Source organism: Stereum hirsutum (assembly GCF_000264905.1).
Source record: "Stereum hirsutum FP-91666 SS1 unplaced genomic scaffold STEHIscaffold_17, whole genome shotgun sequence".
NCBI classification, from domain to species: Eukaryota; Fungi; Basidiomycota; class Agaricomycetes; order Russulales; family Stereaceae; genus Stereum; species Stereum hirsutum.
Genome location: NW_006763147.1, coordinates 1 through 14439, shown reverse-complemented (window position 1 = coordinate 14439; position 14439 = coordinate 1). Strand labels below are relative to the sequence as shown.

The window sequence follows — 14439 nt, the reverse complement described above, 5'->3', positions numbered from 1 at the left end:
CCATGTTCTATTCAAAAACGTTGTACCCTCATGATAAGTGTACTATCTTCCGAGGTTTGCCCCACAAGTCTCGATAGAACCTTCCCTGCATAGGTTTACACAGCGATATGCAGAAAAAGATGTGAATGAAAGCACAATAATAGTGTTCTGCGCAAGTTCTGCGGTTGAAGTTGGTTGGAAGATCCATTATCTTATCTTATCTCCCCGCGCCTCAGGGGCTGATCCGGACGTTTGCGGCGGCTTTGCTTCCTCATAACCGTCACTGTCGACTCGGCTGCAAGGGAACTGGCCTGTATATCTTGGGTTCTGTGTCCGTCTTTCCGAGTCTACATACACATGCACTCTATGACCGAAAGACAGGAGCCGAAATAAATCCTCTTGTCGGTAGGCTGATGTCGACGTCCACGCTCTCTCGATATGGCACCAGTACACAGCCCGACACTCCTTCCGAAAACCTTTCGGAAATTTGGCTTCCGAGAGCCCTTTGGAAAGGTTTCCAAAATATTTCGGAGACAATTCACCGGAAACTTTTGGAAAGGGAAACTTCTCGGAAAGTTTCCAAGACCACAAAGGGCATAAGATGACAGGTGGATCGGTCAGAGTATCTGAGATGCGACAACGAGCCGTCTTGCTGGACGATCCTTTCGTTTCCATTGTGGGATCCTTATCACCACAAAACTATAAATAACACTCATCCACCGGCGGCCTCGGGCCATTCAGGTATTGATCAGAACAAATACTGTTTTTCAGCGGTGCGGACCGCAACTGATAGTACAGAATACATGGGGTATATGTTTTGATAAACTAAGAGTCAAAACGACGGACAATGTCCATAAGTTGTGCTCCCATCGAGAGGCTGCCGCTGCCACCCGTGGCGGATGATGCTGTCTGAGCGGCAGGGGCCTGTGTTCGCGTGAGAGATAACTGAGGTACGGGAGCGGATGATGCTCCAGAAGAAGACGGCGTGAGTGTATCATACATGGGAAGAAGGGATATGGGATCATCTGGGCGGAGAATGCGTTCTTCGTCAACCTTCTCGTCTATGTATCTGAGAACAAGTCAGCGGTATCATCAGTCAGCGGTGAACTTCATGGATAGCAAGGCTAGTGAGCAAGTAAGACGAACTTTTTCCACTCCACACTGGTCTGAAGATCCGATCCCCAATCTGTGTTATGATTACGAACGAACTTTGCGAACTTGTTCAAGAAGGAATCTTTCTCGCGGCCCGCCGATACCCTTTTGCGTTTCGTCCTGCCGGTCGTTGTTTGAACATCTACTTCAGGTTCCTGGTCCGATCCGTTATCCTGGTCCCCGGTAGTGTTGGAAGTACGATAGAATGTTGATTGAGTGTTGGACTGGGGCCGGTTCACAACAATGCCTCCATCGTCCCGAGTGTGCGCGCGCTGGCATGCTATGTGTAAGTACTCATGGTCGGGACGGCAAGGCAGGTTATAAGGAAAGGCTCACAAGGAGAACCATCCAGATGACGTGCTGAGCGGTGGGCTCGACGGAGTTTCCTAGGAACTCTCTGACCGCATTCGTCACGGCTTCGCCTAAGGACTTAAAATCTCGCGAGTCCGGCATAGCGGTCTTCTTGAGCTGAACGAAAGGATGGGTGAATGACGAGGCCCGACATATCGAGATAAAAGAAGATACGTACCCATTCACGAAGTGAATTCTTCGCATACTTAACTTCCGCTCTGATGACCGTCTCAAGCGCGTCTGCGTTGATTGTAGTCGAAAATGCAACAGTCCAGATCGACTTGTCCTTCTTTGATTCCTGTCTAAGATGATTCTGTTAAGAAGTTTGGCGCATTTGTAGTTAGATGAATGAAAGGAAGAAGCGGTGGCGGGAGACGATGAGGGCCCGCACCATGAGCTCCAGTACAAAGTCGAAGTCGACACGTCTGAACTTCAACACAAATTTGCGTGCTACGACACGAACCTCCATCTGGAATGCAACAAGAGCACCGTGAGCGAGTGTTCGCACACAGCCCATAAAGAAAAGATGCACCTTCAGGCCATCGTCAACTGACCACGCCACACGAATGGATGCCTTCACCGCCGAGATCTCGACAAGGCTGCGACTAGATGTGACCTCAAGTTGTTCAACCCGCATCAGCATGTGGAATAGTGCGGCTTGTGAGAAGATCATGCCACGGTGCTGAGGGCCGGGGGTGCCAGCAGTTAGCTATGTGATTGACGGGGAAGTATGTTAGTAGGTGAACGTATGACCGCCAAAGTATATGAACAATAGTTACCTCCCCGTACGCTGACAAGGATTCACGCGATGCAGGGTCTAACTTCCACAAGTTTGACATGTGATCAGTAAAAGCTGTAGTGTGATTAGCCATTGGCGAGGCGGTCGAGAGTCTAGATGAGTGCGTAGTGGAATCCGAGTCTAAACAGAGAGTCAGTGCAATGTATCAGATCCAAACAAAAGGTGGGGAAAATCTACTCCGCATCGGTATCCCTACTGCTACATCATCTTGAAACCGGTAGTCCTCACGGGTCGTAAGTCGTGAATGAGACCGTGACCCTGATCCAGATGACCCGCCATTGGAACCGCTGCGTGCATTGTTCGCAAGGGGTATGAACGGTGTGCCAAGGGCAGACTGAGAGGTCCGAGTCTGGATATTATCCTGGGGCTGGTGGTTGACTCGATTGGTGGATAGGCGACGCGATGGTTGGCCTGCAGAATGCACGGAAATGACGGGAGCGTTACTAGCGCCCTAAAATGCGAAATGTCTGACGTACCAACTGGTACAATCTGCATATTGTCACAATATTCGTTGTTATTTGACCTTGTGATCTGTTGACGAGACGTCGAGCCCAGGAAAGAAGAGTTTCCGCCAAAGGAATTATCACAAGAGTCAGCTCCACGAGAGTTCGATGAGCTGTGAGATGTCCGAATCGACCCAGAGCTTCCAGGGAAGAAACCAGCTTGGTGTTCATACAAGCGTTGTGGGGCGGGTTGCTGAGGAGGGTCGCCTTGCTGATACTGCACATTGCGAGTCCCGCCATATCCTGCCGATGGCTGCCCAGCATATTGTACACGGCCCATGCTGTTCAGAAGCTGCTGCATCGAGTTCACCCGGTCAAGTTCATTTGCTGGGGAGGCGGATGGGCTGGGCGGGAATGAAGAGACACTCATGGTGTCGACGAGCAAGACACAAGTCAGCCAGTTGAGGCAGCGCGCCAGCTCAGTCGCCACCGCCAGCTGTCAAATAAGCTCAAGAGGTTTCGGCCCGAGTGCCACAGCAAGGCGCCACACTGTTTGTGTTCACAAAAGAGCTCTTTCTTTCTTTCGTCCAAGCGGGAAATTCTACAAAAGGAGCTCCATGTCTTTCATCTACAACAGGGTACTACAAGTGACGCCGAACAGCAATTGGCTCATCTTCAAGAGAAGCCTCTGAGCGAGTGGAAAGAGACCGTTTCTGAAACAACAGGAGATGAGCATGCGAGAAGCAGATATCATACTGGGCATGTTCACCTTGATAATTGAGCTAACCAGTTCACTGTTGTCTGAGTCCGAGCCTGAGGAGTCCGAGTCTGAGCCCGAGCCCGAGGAGTCTGAGTCTGAGTCTGAGTCTGAGCCCGAGCGTTCATCATCTGCATCGTAGCCACAATTCTGCAATCCATGAGGAGGTGAAAGGTTGCCAAGCTGAGGAAAGTAGTCGCCAGACTCAGTAAAAGGCGGATTGCTGTCCATGTGCAACCAAGCTCCGGTGTCAGCATTTGAAGGATCAGTTGTCAGATCGTCGACATCGGTTGAGCTACCGTTCGTGGACCAACCGAGGAGAGTGGCGAGACTGTAACGGGGTCCTGGTGGGTTTTTAGGCTTCACTATATATCAGACACTGGAATATGTAGAGAATCAGAGTCAATGAACGCACCAAAGGATTGGGGATGGGTGAACTCCAGTTTGCGTCCGAGTTCTTCAGAGGTTCACCGGCTGAGTCTTTCCATGATGCATAAAACTCGGAACCAGAGCCAAACGGCAGATGGTCACTGCCACTGATCTCAGGCTCAGGCGTATGCGGTGAAGAGGGCTGGCGAGATAATGGTGAGCGAGACCGAGATGTATTGACCGGGCATGGAACAAGGGCGGCTGAGTGCGGTTTCCGTTTCTACAAAGCCAAGCTTAGTTGAGGATTACAGGAAGAAGCTAAATAATCTATCTATTCACCAGCACTCTTGGGGTCAGTGTGACATATTTCTCCTGTTTTTTCTTACAGGCAATGAGCTGATGGGTAAGTGTTCCAAGCGCGCTATTGTTCCGACGCTTGGGTGCAATGGAAGGCAGATGACGATGTGCTAGATGCAGTGAAAATGGTGTAAAGGTGAAGATATTCAGGTTAGTGCTGAGGTACTTACAGGTATGAGAGGACCTCGACTTCGAATAAGCTTGCATTTCAAGTGTCTTGAGCAGAAAGCACAGAGGTGGCAAATCAGGCCTGATTTGCACTGTGAACCGGGCCGGTCCAGCGGTATGCACGAAAGGCAAGCGCAGCCACGTGGAGCCTCGGCATCTGGCGGGAAGCCTTCCGCTGAAACCCTCTCCCAATAATCCCCCCGAAAATGCTCCAGCTCATGTATCGTATAGCTTGGGTTAAAGAAAGTACATATTGCATCTACATATATATGTTTTCTAACTACATTTATTCTAGAATAGGTGTGGTACCTTGGTTTCAATTTTACATTTGTTCCATGGCTCTGTGAGGCAGCATTCCCACGCTTCTTACACCTCCCATCTCCACCTTGTCTGAGTTATTGCTAGCACTTACTGTCGACTGTTTCCCTTGAAACTTTGTACACTATTTGACATGTACCCAACCTTTCATAGGTAATTGTTTCCTGGTCTGATGTTAGAGGTCAGTAGGTCTCGATCTTGAGGTTTGCTCGTACTGAGAGAAAGGTTGGAGAAAGGTACCCCCTTGCCCGTGTTGGGTGCGGATATATTCTAAGTAGTACGAGAGGTTACAAGATAAGATGTTGTTACAGGAAGCGAGCGAACATGAATAAGAGAGATTGTGCTTGTTTGCACAAGCATGAATATGAAATGATAGACGCGAATGCAGCTCACGCGTGAGCTGCTTGGAAGTGGCGTCATATGTGGCCCATGCTCATTGATGCCCTTACATTAGAGGAAGCTTGTATATGCATATAGTAATAAACTATGGTCTCCCGTTCTGGGGATTAAATAATGACGGAGTGAACGGTACAAACTGACGAAATTGAGGATAGGTATATGTGGTTGAAGCACCAGGTGTATTTTGTATATGCTGAGTCTGTGGATGAGAGTGCAAATGTCCGAGTATAGGAGGTGGTAAAACATACGGAGGTACATTTGGTTCTAGTGGCAAAGGGTGATGGTCCGTATCGAAGGGGGTATTATGGAGCGGTTCGTTGGCGAGTCGCCTAGATGAAGAGGCCACGGGATGTGGATGTATGGGTCGTATGGCAGAGGATGATGATGCTGTGGGTGTCTTTTGAGTGTTTGCAGGTTGTGCTCGTGACTTGGGAGCAGGAGGGGCTTTTTTGCGTTGTTTTGCTGCATCAATCTCGACTTTGACGGAGTCAAGGATGATCTTCCTACGATCCAGTGTGGGTGCGGGAGCTCGGAAGAATTGGACCAACGAGGAATTTCGCATCTGAGAAGTGTTGAGCAAGTAGTCTTGACTAGGCTGGTGCGTGATCTCATCGGCGAGTTTGGTGGCCAACTCCTTCTCTTGGTAAGTTCGACGTGTCCGTGTGACGGTACATTTGAGGTCTCGGCAGTTGTGTTGCACATTGATCGTGCCAAGAAGATCCTGTGAGAAGTACCAGTATTAGATCATGAATGAATAACCATATTGAGCATCACAAATGCTGAGACAGATTAAAGAACAAGAATAATTAGCGCACCTTTGGCACCAGTGCCTTCAACCTCCCAAGCAGCGTCACTTGCGGCATGTTGTAGAGCTCGTGCGGATCACCAATGCGTGCTTCATCGACTACAACAAGCTGAGAATGTCCTAACACTGCATCGGAATGCTCCTGGATCTGAACAATTTCGACGACACGGCCTAGGTTGGGGCGGGTAGGGGTATGAGCAGACTCTGTATCCCACCATAGAACCCAGCTCCCGAGTTTACCCCTATCGCCGTTGACGGCAGTAACCCAAGTCGCCAGCCTGACAGTTGTAGCAGCAACAAGGCGGGAGATTGTGTTCACAGCTGCTTCACCAGATGCAGCAGCAGTATTGCACTTGGTTGCAACCCATTTCTTCGGCCCACTAAAACCCGTAGAATAACCTGAGAAATATGAATTGTAATGAGACTACTTAAGTTCCATGGTTGCGGTATACAGCAATAAGTCACGCACCAGATTCATTCCTCGAGTACAGATTGCTACCAAAATCGGTATTGAACCGGTCTAAGTGAAGGATTCTTGAACCAAAGTTGTCGATGTCCAGGAGCTTGCGTGGGCTAGGCCCGATGTTGCGCCATAGACTAGGATCAGACCAAGGCACCTTGGATTGGTCTAACCATGGTGAACGACCGGACTCCGCCACCTCAGTGAGAGTATCCTTCGACCCGCGTCGACCAGCTCGGTGATCGTCAATCCCACGCTCCAAAAAATATCCGCCACTGAGCAGGTGGCGTACACGACTACATTGTGCCATGGCGCGTGCAATATCGCGTGAAGGTGCATGGCGATTGCTGTGGATACTATGTGACCGGATGACCGCGTTGAACGATTCGAAACCCTCGGTAGCATAGAGCATGGCAGGTCCTAGATTATTGATGTGGTCTGGTAGGTGTAGAACGACGTGAAATTTCGGTTTATTGAACCACCGGATTGTAAGTGCACAGGTACAGTCGAGGAAGTAGTCGATGGACGATCGGAGGAGAGGCTTTAAGTGATATTGAGCAAATGAACACATGATTGTGTGTTGAAAATAACGCACAAGGTATGTTTCGATATCGTCAATTTCCGGAGTCCACACAAGGGAAACAAGAACGCTCAACGCCGCCCATGCTCTCAGCTTCTCGTCGGGGAGTCCCAGCTCATGAAGAACAAATGGTGCAGCTTGTGCGATAGCCCGGAAGTCTCGACCCGTTAAAGAACCAGCATATTTCACCAGTGTATGGCCTGATAAAGGAGAGATATCCAAGCCACTGGTGTCGAAAGATGAGAGGCGTGCAATCAGCATCTCCTTGTCTGTTGCAGATATACGAGCAATGGCGTCTCGCCAGAAGTACTTCACAAATCCAAGCAGGATCACATGAAGGACTTCGACGGGGGTGTCTCGATGAGGGTCAACGCCTATGTCACATGTACGATAAGCAACCCCTGAAGTCATACTAGAGTATCTAGGCGACGAACCTTTCAGGAGCCACACTGGGCTCAGTTTGTGGTCGTCATCTGGGAAACTTGCAAGAAGAGTGTTGATTCGTCCTTCCTTCTCGCTACGTGGGATTTTGCGACTCTTAGAAATGTCTGTTAGTTGAGTCATAAAGAACTCAAGGTGAGTGTCCTTGACTCCGGTATTCGTTCGTCGATTCTTGATGGCAGTGAAACCCCCAACATTCTCAGCGGTCTGTAGCTGTCCACGAAGCTCTTGCAGCGTTTTAGCACGAGTACGTTGATGTATTGGCAGCTATGGAAAGACGACTTGTCAGCTTGAAACCTGCACAAAATACTGAAACAGATGCATACCGGTGTACGCATGAAGCGAGTTACCCTGTCCACCGTCTCCTGCATCGACTCGTTCCCCTTTGTTCGCCTCTTTCTCTTCTTGTTTGGCGGTTGTCCAGCCTGGTTTGGTATATCATTGTTGGTTTGAGCAGAAGAGTCGGTAGCTGCTCCTTCGCCTTCCGAAGCAGAACCATCCGGGTTTGGGTGGGGATGACTTGGGTGGTCATTTGTGTCGTCCTCATCAATATCATCGCCCTCAACGGTACACATCCTACAAAACATCTTCCCATTCATTCCAATGTGACATGCCATCTCGCTCTGCATCGGATTGTCGCCAAGAATTGAGAGTACCGTGGAAGCCTGCCCTGGCTGGGAGCTGACAACACTGAGGGGTTCGGTCCAAGCTTGAGAGGACCGCGCTGTATTGCCTGGAACAGAGACTCTACGGGTACGGGTGTACAAACGGTGTGACAAGGTAAACTAGAGAGAGGACGACGCGAAGCGAAGTCGACGAAGACGAACGATAGCGGAGTCCGAAAACTCGGAGAACTCCGCTGTAAGCTGTGGCACCGGTGGCCCAGGCTTACACCCTCCCCCTCCCTAAAAAATTCAGACCGTAACGAAGAGTACCGTACAGAAACGTTATCTGTACAAATGTGAAACCATATCACACTGATAAACAACATTACGGAGAGAAGGTTCAGGGACGGAAAGAGACCTGGAAAAACGGACACAGGAATGAGATGAATCAAAAAGGAACCGCCCAGAAACCTTATCCGGGCATAGGCGAAACGATATCACTTGGTAACTCAGAAAGCCATAACATCAAAAAAGCCACAAGCAAGAAAGGAACGATATCGACGAGAAGGAAGGTTCTATGGCAAAATAGACCAAATGAAGCCTCAACAATGATCTCTCACCAGTCCAAGTAAACAGAGCCATGTCTCTCCCCTTCCCAATAGATTCAGCTCTCCAACACCCATCCAATCCTAGAACAACATCGGCATTCAACCTTCTCCCCCCCCTCCCACCACTATGCTGTCTCAGTCGCCTCCATTTCCATTCCTACCGAGTCCATCGTGCACACATGCACTGGATATTGGATATGTGGCAATGTTATATGAAGGTCATGAGGACAGATGAGGGGAATGCAGTGAGAGAGGGGATGGTTGAATGAGAGGGTAGAAGCTGGTGAGCTGGTTGGATGCTTGAGGAAGCCTGGTGAAGACTGTGATCCAGGATGATCAGGGGTGATCAGGGGTGATCAGGAGCGATCAGGATGATACAAGGCCAAGGGGTTGACTGAAGGATAGTTGGAGTGATAGAGATGGTGAAAGGTAATCCAGGATCCAAGTGGAGACAAGCCTAGGAAGATGCCAAAAGAGTGCAGGGTGCAAAATGCGAAGTCGAAATCAAAAAAAAGTGGAAGCCTGCCCTGGCTGGGAGCTGACAACACTGAGGGGTTCGGTCCAAGCTTGAGAGGACCGCGCTGTATTGCCTGGAACAGAGACTCTACGGGTACGGGTGTACAAACGGTGTGACAAGGTAAACTAGAGAGAGGACGACGCGAAGCGAAGTCGACGAAGACGAACGATAGCGGAGTCCGAAAACTCGGAGAACTCCGCTGTAAGCTGTGGCACCGGTGGCCCAGGCTTACATACCGATGGGATAATGAGCACCGACTCCTGTAGAACACAATCCCACACCCAGATGCCACTCGATTGGCATTCACTACTCGGCTATATTTAATGACAAAGGGCAAAGCGAAAGCGATGAAGTGCACATACCTTATCTGCTGCTCTATTCCTTCCAGCATCTCAAGTGGCGGTGCGAGGTTGGACGTGGAGAGGAAGTGTACACTATACTCCTGGTGGAGAAGGCGTCGCGGTAACCCACCAAGAGTAAATAGCCATGAGTTATGCTTGTTCCACTTTTTGGACTGGTTACCCGAAGTGTCGTCACAATACAACCATAGAGGAAGGGCGAGTACGCGATGGTTGTGAGCCTTTTTACGCCATGGATTCCCAAGCATCGGGTCAGTTTTGTTCCAAGACTGGACCACCGTCTCTGGTTCAAGTTGGACACCTAAAGAGGAGCGGTCAGTGTCAGACAAACAGCGAATGTGTGCTACAATAAACATACCAAGGATAGAGCGAGGATCGGAAAGCCTTCGAGCTTCATATGTCTTGACAAACTCTGGGAAGGAGACGACGAAATTTGACAGAGGAAGCTCAATGTCTTGGTGCTCGAGAACGACCCAACCTGGGCGAGAGGATGGTGCATCCATAATCCATGCGCGTGCCCAGATCTCGTTACCACGGGTGAACCACCGATGAGGCATAAGGACCCGACTCTGTGACCCGACGATTGCAAGTGCTGGTTCAAGAATGTAGAAGTCTTGCGAGTGTTCGCGGACCATGGGAGTTAGAAGATCTGCGTCCATATGGCGCAGCCAGTGCTTGCCTTGCCACACCTGAGATCGATGCTTTCCTGCATCTTCCGGGAGGAAGGTGAGGTGAGGACGCACGTTTGGGTTCGCCATCTCCTGAGATCTCGACTCGTCAGTACAAGCCAAGATCTTCAGACCTGGCGAGAAGAGACACACCTGTGCGAGAATAGCTGCCAAGTCATTAGTATAGTAAACATGGCCGAGAGATCCTTTGTGGCGAATACTCTGTATACCACAGAGCTTCTGAATAAACGCGCCAACGTCCTTCATTTGATGCTCGGAAGGTACATTTTTGACGCCCAGGGAAAGAAGGGCCCAGTGAATGATAGCGTTCTCTTTATCAGAGAACACAGAGCGTGGTACGTGGCGTAGAATATCAATAACACAAGTCTGAAAAGCAGAGAGTCATGAGATATTTGACAAGCGTTAGTGAGTCGAACCCGAAGTTGATACTCACTTCTTTGTCGGGCCACGGGAACCAAGGACTGTCAGGATCAACCGTCACTTTCTGGGTAGTTCGGTTGGTCCCAATGCCGTCCGGGTCTGTCAGGGATGTTCGTGAGTTAGGGTCATATCTAGCAATAAGATAGATACGCACGTGGTACATCATCGTGTTCTTCTCGGTCTCCTTCATCCTCCTGTAGATCATCATCCGAATCTACTCCCAATGCTCCATCGTCCACGTTGTACTGAGCGAAGCGTTCGGCCAGATTCAGGACGACTTGTTCGCCAAATGACGGGGAAAAAGTTAAATCATCGAAGGCTGACGATGACCAGTCAATGCCGGGTGGAGGAGGTGTGATATCGGAAGGAGGAGGCATTGGTAACGGTGTTGCTTCAGCGTCCATACGGCCGGCACGGAAGTCGTTCATGAAGTTATTGAGTGCGGTGTTGATCACAGGGCGTGACGACGAGTCCGTTCTGGAAGGTATGTCCGTTGAGTTTGATTGTTGTGCTGAAATGTTCGGGTCGTTTGTATCTTGATTACCTGGGTCTGTCCAGTACTTGAGGCCTTGCTGATGCCGACGATTTTCGTCTTCATGCTTTGCAAGATATTGATAGTGCATAGTAGCGTTACAGACAAGGCACCGGAAATGCTTGCCATCTGGAAGTGGTTGCCAACCTAGGGCATTCATCATGCGTCAGAGGGCCGCCTATGCTGAGTCAAGGATAAAATACGTACGTTGTGGATGTGGAGAGCAAAATTCACCCGTCTTTTTGTTGAAACTGGTGGTATCGTTTGTACAGCTTGGACCCGAAGAGGCACGAGAGGAACCACCGTGAGGCTGATGACGCAACTCGAGAGTGCAGTCATTTCCGATACCGAGAAGATCAAGTCGCTGGTGGTCCCGTAGACTTGATGCCTGGTGCTGCGAGGAGGGGTACAGCGAATAGCTGAACCGCTTGAACATATGGATCTCGTGCCTGCGACGAATTTCGAGCCAAACCGATGCGACAGTTGCGTCCGGGGGTAGTACTATTTTGAGGTTGTATAAGTCATAGACTTAGCTGATGAAGGACGTGCATACCGAGATTCAGAGTCCTTCCGTGCCCACGAACATGAACATTAATCCATTTCGCTCGTGGGTTCACAATGTCAGCGGGCTCCTCACACGCAGCCAGCCATACTATTCCTAAATGATAATTTATTTTAGAGAAATTGACGTATGACATTAGTAGACGGAGGGGCACGTACTCATTGCAAGGTAATAAATGATGCTTAACTCTGCCAAGGGGATGAAAATAAGACAAAGACCACCAAAGAGATGATTGTCGTAGATTCCAGTAAAGCAGAAAGCATTCAATGTCGCCAGAACAAGCAGGAGAAAGAGAACAATGAAAGACCAAGTGAGGAGGAGAGCTTTGCTGGCGATACCATGCAAGTAAACAGAGCGTGCTTCATCTGCCAAAGTAAAGTCATGCAGGCACCATGCCTTTTTGCGTGGTATGGACGGCATCTTGTCCCAGAGGCGAACACAGCGGGAGCGCCAACAAGTTCGAACAGGCAAGTCTGGTCTGTCCCTCACAAATGCAGAGCCGCGCCAGTTCAATGTGCGATCTGAGATCGCGATTGGATCTCTCGTCGGGATCATCATGACACATTCAATGCACACAGAGCGACCTGGAGGGCTTTGTCTGAGGCCGCTCGACTGCCATGCAATTCACAGTAATGAAATCAAGTGATAGACTATCGTCTATATATTTTCGCATTTATTTGGACAGTACAGGACGGAGAAAGCAGATAAATATGAGAAGCGAGAGTCGAGCTGAAAGGAAGTCGGAGTGCGTGGCACGGAACGAAGTCGTGCGCGGGACATCTACCTTCCATATTGGGCACGCAATTGTCGTTGGTTTTTCCCGTGTTGTTCGGTCCGAGCTGGCGGGAAGTCCTCTAGATATCTCCCGGAAGATTTCCCCAATCCTTCCATACCGGAAACCTTTGGAAGCCAGTCCGGAACTCTTTGGCCGTGCTCGACCAGAATTCCCCAGAAATCTCTGTCCAGAAAAAGTCGGAAGCGGGGTCTGGCGGTGTACTCCGAGGAGCGTATGTAAAAACCAGTGGCGAACTCGCGCTCTATTGATTCTCGACCGATCATGGCATCCACATCCGCTAGTAGTAACTCCGCGTCGCACCCTCCATCTCCTCTTCCTTTCTAATAACAATACCAAACCCAGCTCCTCGTCCTCCCGACCCACCCTCCGTCGGCCCATCTCCCTCCCCTCCCTCCCTCCCGATCCCTCCGCCTCCTCCATCACCACATCCATCCTCTCCGCACCCTCCTTCGACACCGTTTCGACCACCCCCTCCCTCCCTCTCTTCTTGACGATTCTTTTCGGACTCCCCATCGCTCTATGGACGTACAAATGTCTCATGTTATTCCTGTTTCAACGCAAGATTATATATATGGGGTATGCGCCTATTGGGGCGAGAGGGGAAAGGTTGGGTGGGCGCTCGATGGGCGTTAACGGCGGTGAGGATGGGAGTACTATACGCAAGGTTAGGGACGGGGATGCTGGAATGGGTGACGTTGTGCAGGCTCCGAGGGGCGTGGAGGTCGAGGAGGTTAGCATTCCGAGTGGGAAGGGCGGGATGTTGAGTGGGATTGTGGTTAGGAAGGAGGGAGAGACGTATGGGTCGAGCCGTGATGCAGGAGACGGAGACAGTGAGCAAACAGACCTTGTCTATTTTCAGGGTGTGTTTCTCTCATCTATCAATACCACTTCACATCCGTTTCCTTCGCTCGCTCAATCCCGTCTCCCACGAACTTACGATTGTAAACGCATAAAGGCAACGCCGGATCGCCCCTGCACCGCCTCCCCCTCTGTCATTCCCTCATCGCATCCTTCCCTTCAAACTCTCATGCACATGCGCCAATCATCCTCGCCGTAGCACCCCGCTCGTACTGGATGTCCACTGCGCCTCCATTCTCCTTCCCCTTCTCATCGTTCCTCCCAGACGTCATTCAACGCGCCCTTCCCCGTCCCGGTCCGACCCAAAAAGGCCTCATAGAAGACTACACCGCCGTCCTGCGATACGCCACTGAGCGGTGGACAAACTCAGACGGGGAAGAAGGGGCAAGGAATAATATTGTGATCTGGGGACATAGTCTGGGCGCGAGCGTCGCTTGTTGTACGTTGGCTTCGATCGCGGCGCCTCATTCTACCTCTCGCCCTCCTCGGTCTCCTCCCCCTCCCCAGCCTCACCCAACCCAAAAGTTCGCTTGCACCCCAGCCCTTCCCTCCCTTCCCTCGCGCCCAATCCCAATCAAACTCCATGCCCTAATCCTCGAAAATCCCTTCCTCTCCATCCCACACATGCTCTGTAAGAGGTCGGGGTGTTTATCTTGAGGTCCTTCGTAAGAGAACAGAACCCGTAAGCCTGCAGAGGCTACGGAAAGTGATTCACTAAGCGTAAAGGTGTACAAGATAAAGCTAACTACTCCGAACGCTCGATGGTCCAACACCAGCCCCCGCGCATCAGCCACAACTATACAGTATTACGTCAGACAAGATAGATGGATGCGCTTTCCAGCACACCCATCTTATCTTATCCCGGGAACGCCCGTCGGTACCGCTAAGGTATAAGGCTGTCGCCTTACATCCTCCCCCACTGGACCAGGCCCTGGTCCACCGAAATCAAGGCTGCATGTCCTCGTCGTTATCCGGGCGTGGAGTGGGCGACCGACGCTGAGTGGACGGCCCAGATGCCGAAGCAGACGAAGAGGAGGACTGAGCGCGACCGAGCCTGGTGAGTACTTGAGATAACAACTGCTCGTTGTACTGGATGGGCTGGCTATCGGTTGGCC

The 14439-nt window shown here is 50.6% G+C and overlaps 3 protein-coding genes across 3 annotated transcripts; 1 reads left to right on the top strand and 2 right to left on the bottom strand.

The window, feature by feature from the left end:
- Nucleotides 1-804: 804 nt before the first annotated feature.
- STEHIDRAFT_161533 (uncharacterized protein) lies at nt 805-3154 on the bottom strand (the record flags this gene model as incomplete). The annotated part of the gene is made up of 9 exons (XM_007309125.1): nt 805-1048; nt 1126-1403; nt 1468-1599; nt 1661-1795; nt 1874-1951; nt 2015-2191; nt 2262-2401; nt 2459-2692; nt 2758-3154. 9 exons carry the CDS (start codon nt 3152-3154, stop codon nt 805-807), a joined length of 1815 nt encoding a protein of 604 aa, XP_007309187.1.
- A 2023-nt stretch (nt 3155-5177) lies between these two features.
- STEHIDRAFT_66542 (uncharacterized protein) lies at nt 5178-10739 on the bottom strand (the record flags this gene model as incomplete). The annotated part of the gene is made up of 10 exons (XM_007309112.1): nt 5178-5813; nt 5908-6218; nt 6367-6898; nt 6953-7311; nt 7372-7645; nt 7705-8043; nt 9345-9414; nt 9471-10228; nt 10289-10522; nt 10590-10739. The coding sequence occupies 10 exons, from the start codon at nt 10737-10739 to the stop codon at nt 5178-5180; spliced, it is 3663 nt and encodes a 1220-aa protein (XP_007309174.1).
- Nucleotides 10740-12727: 1988 nt separating this feature from the next.
- On the top strand, nt 12728-13981 carry STEHIDRAFT_161531 (uncharacterized protein; the record flags this gene model as incomplete). The annotated part of the gene is made up of 3 exons (XM_007309124.1): nt 12728-12759; nt 12809-13296; nt 13422-13981. 3 exons carry the CDS (start codon nt 12728-12730, stop codon nt 13979-13981), a joined length of 1080 nt encoding a protein of 359 aa, XP_007309186.1.
- Between the last annotated feature and the right edge of the window lie 458 nt (nt 13982-14439).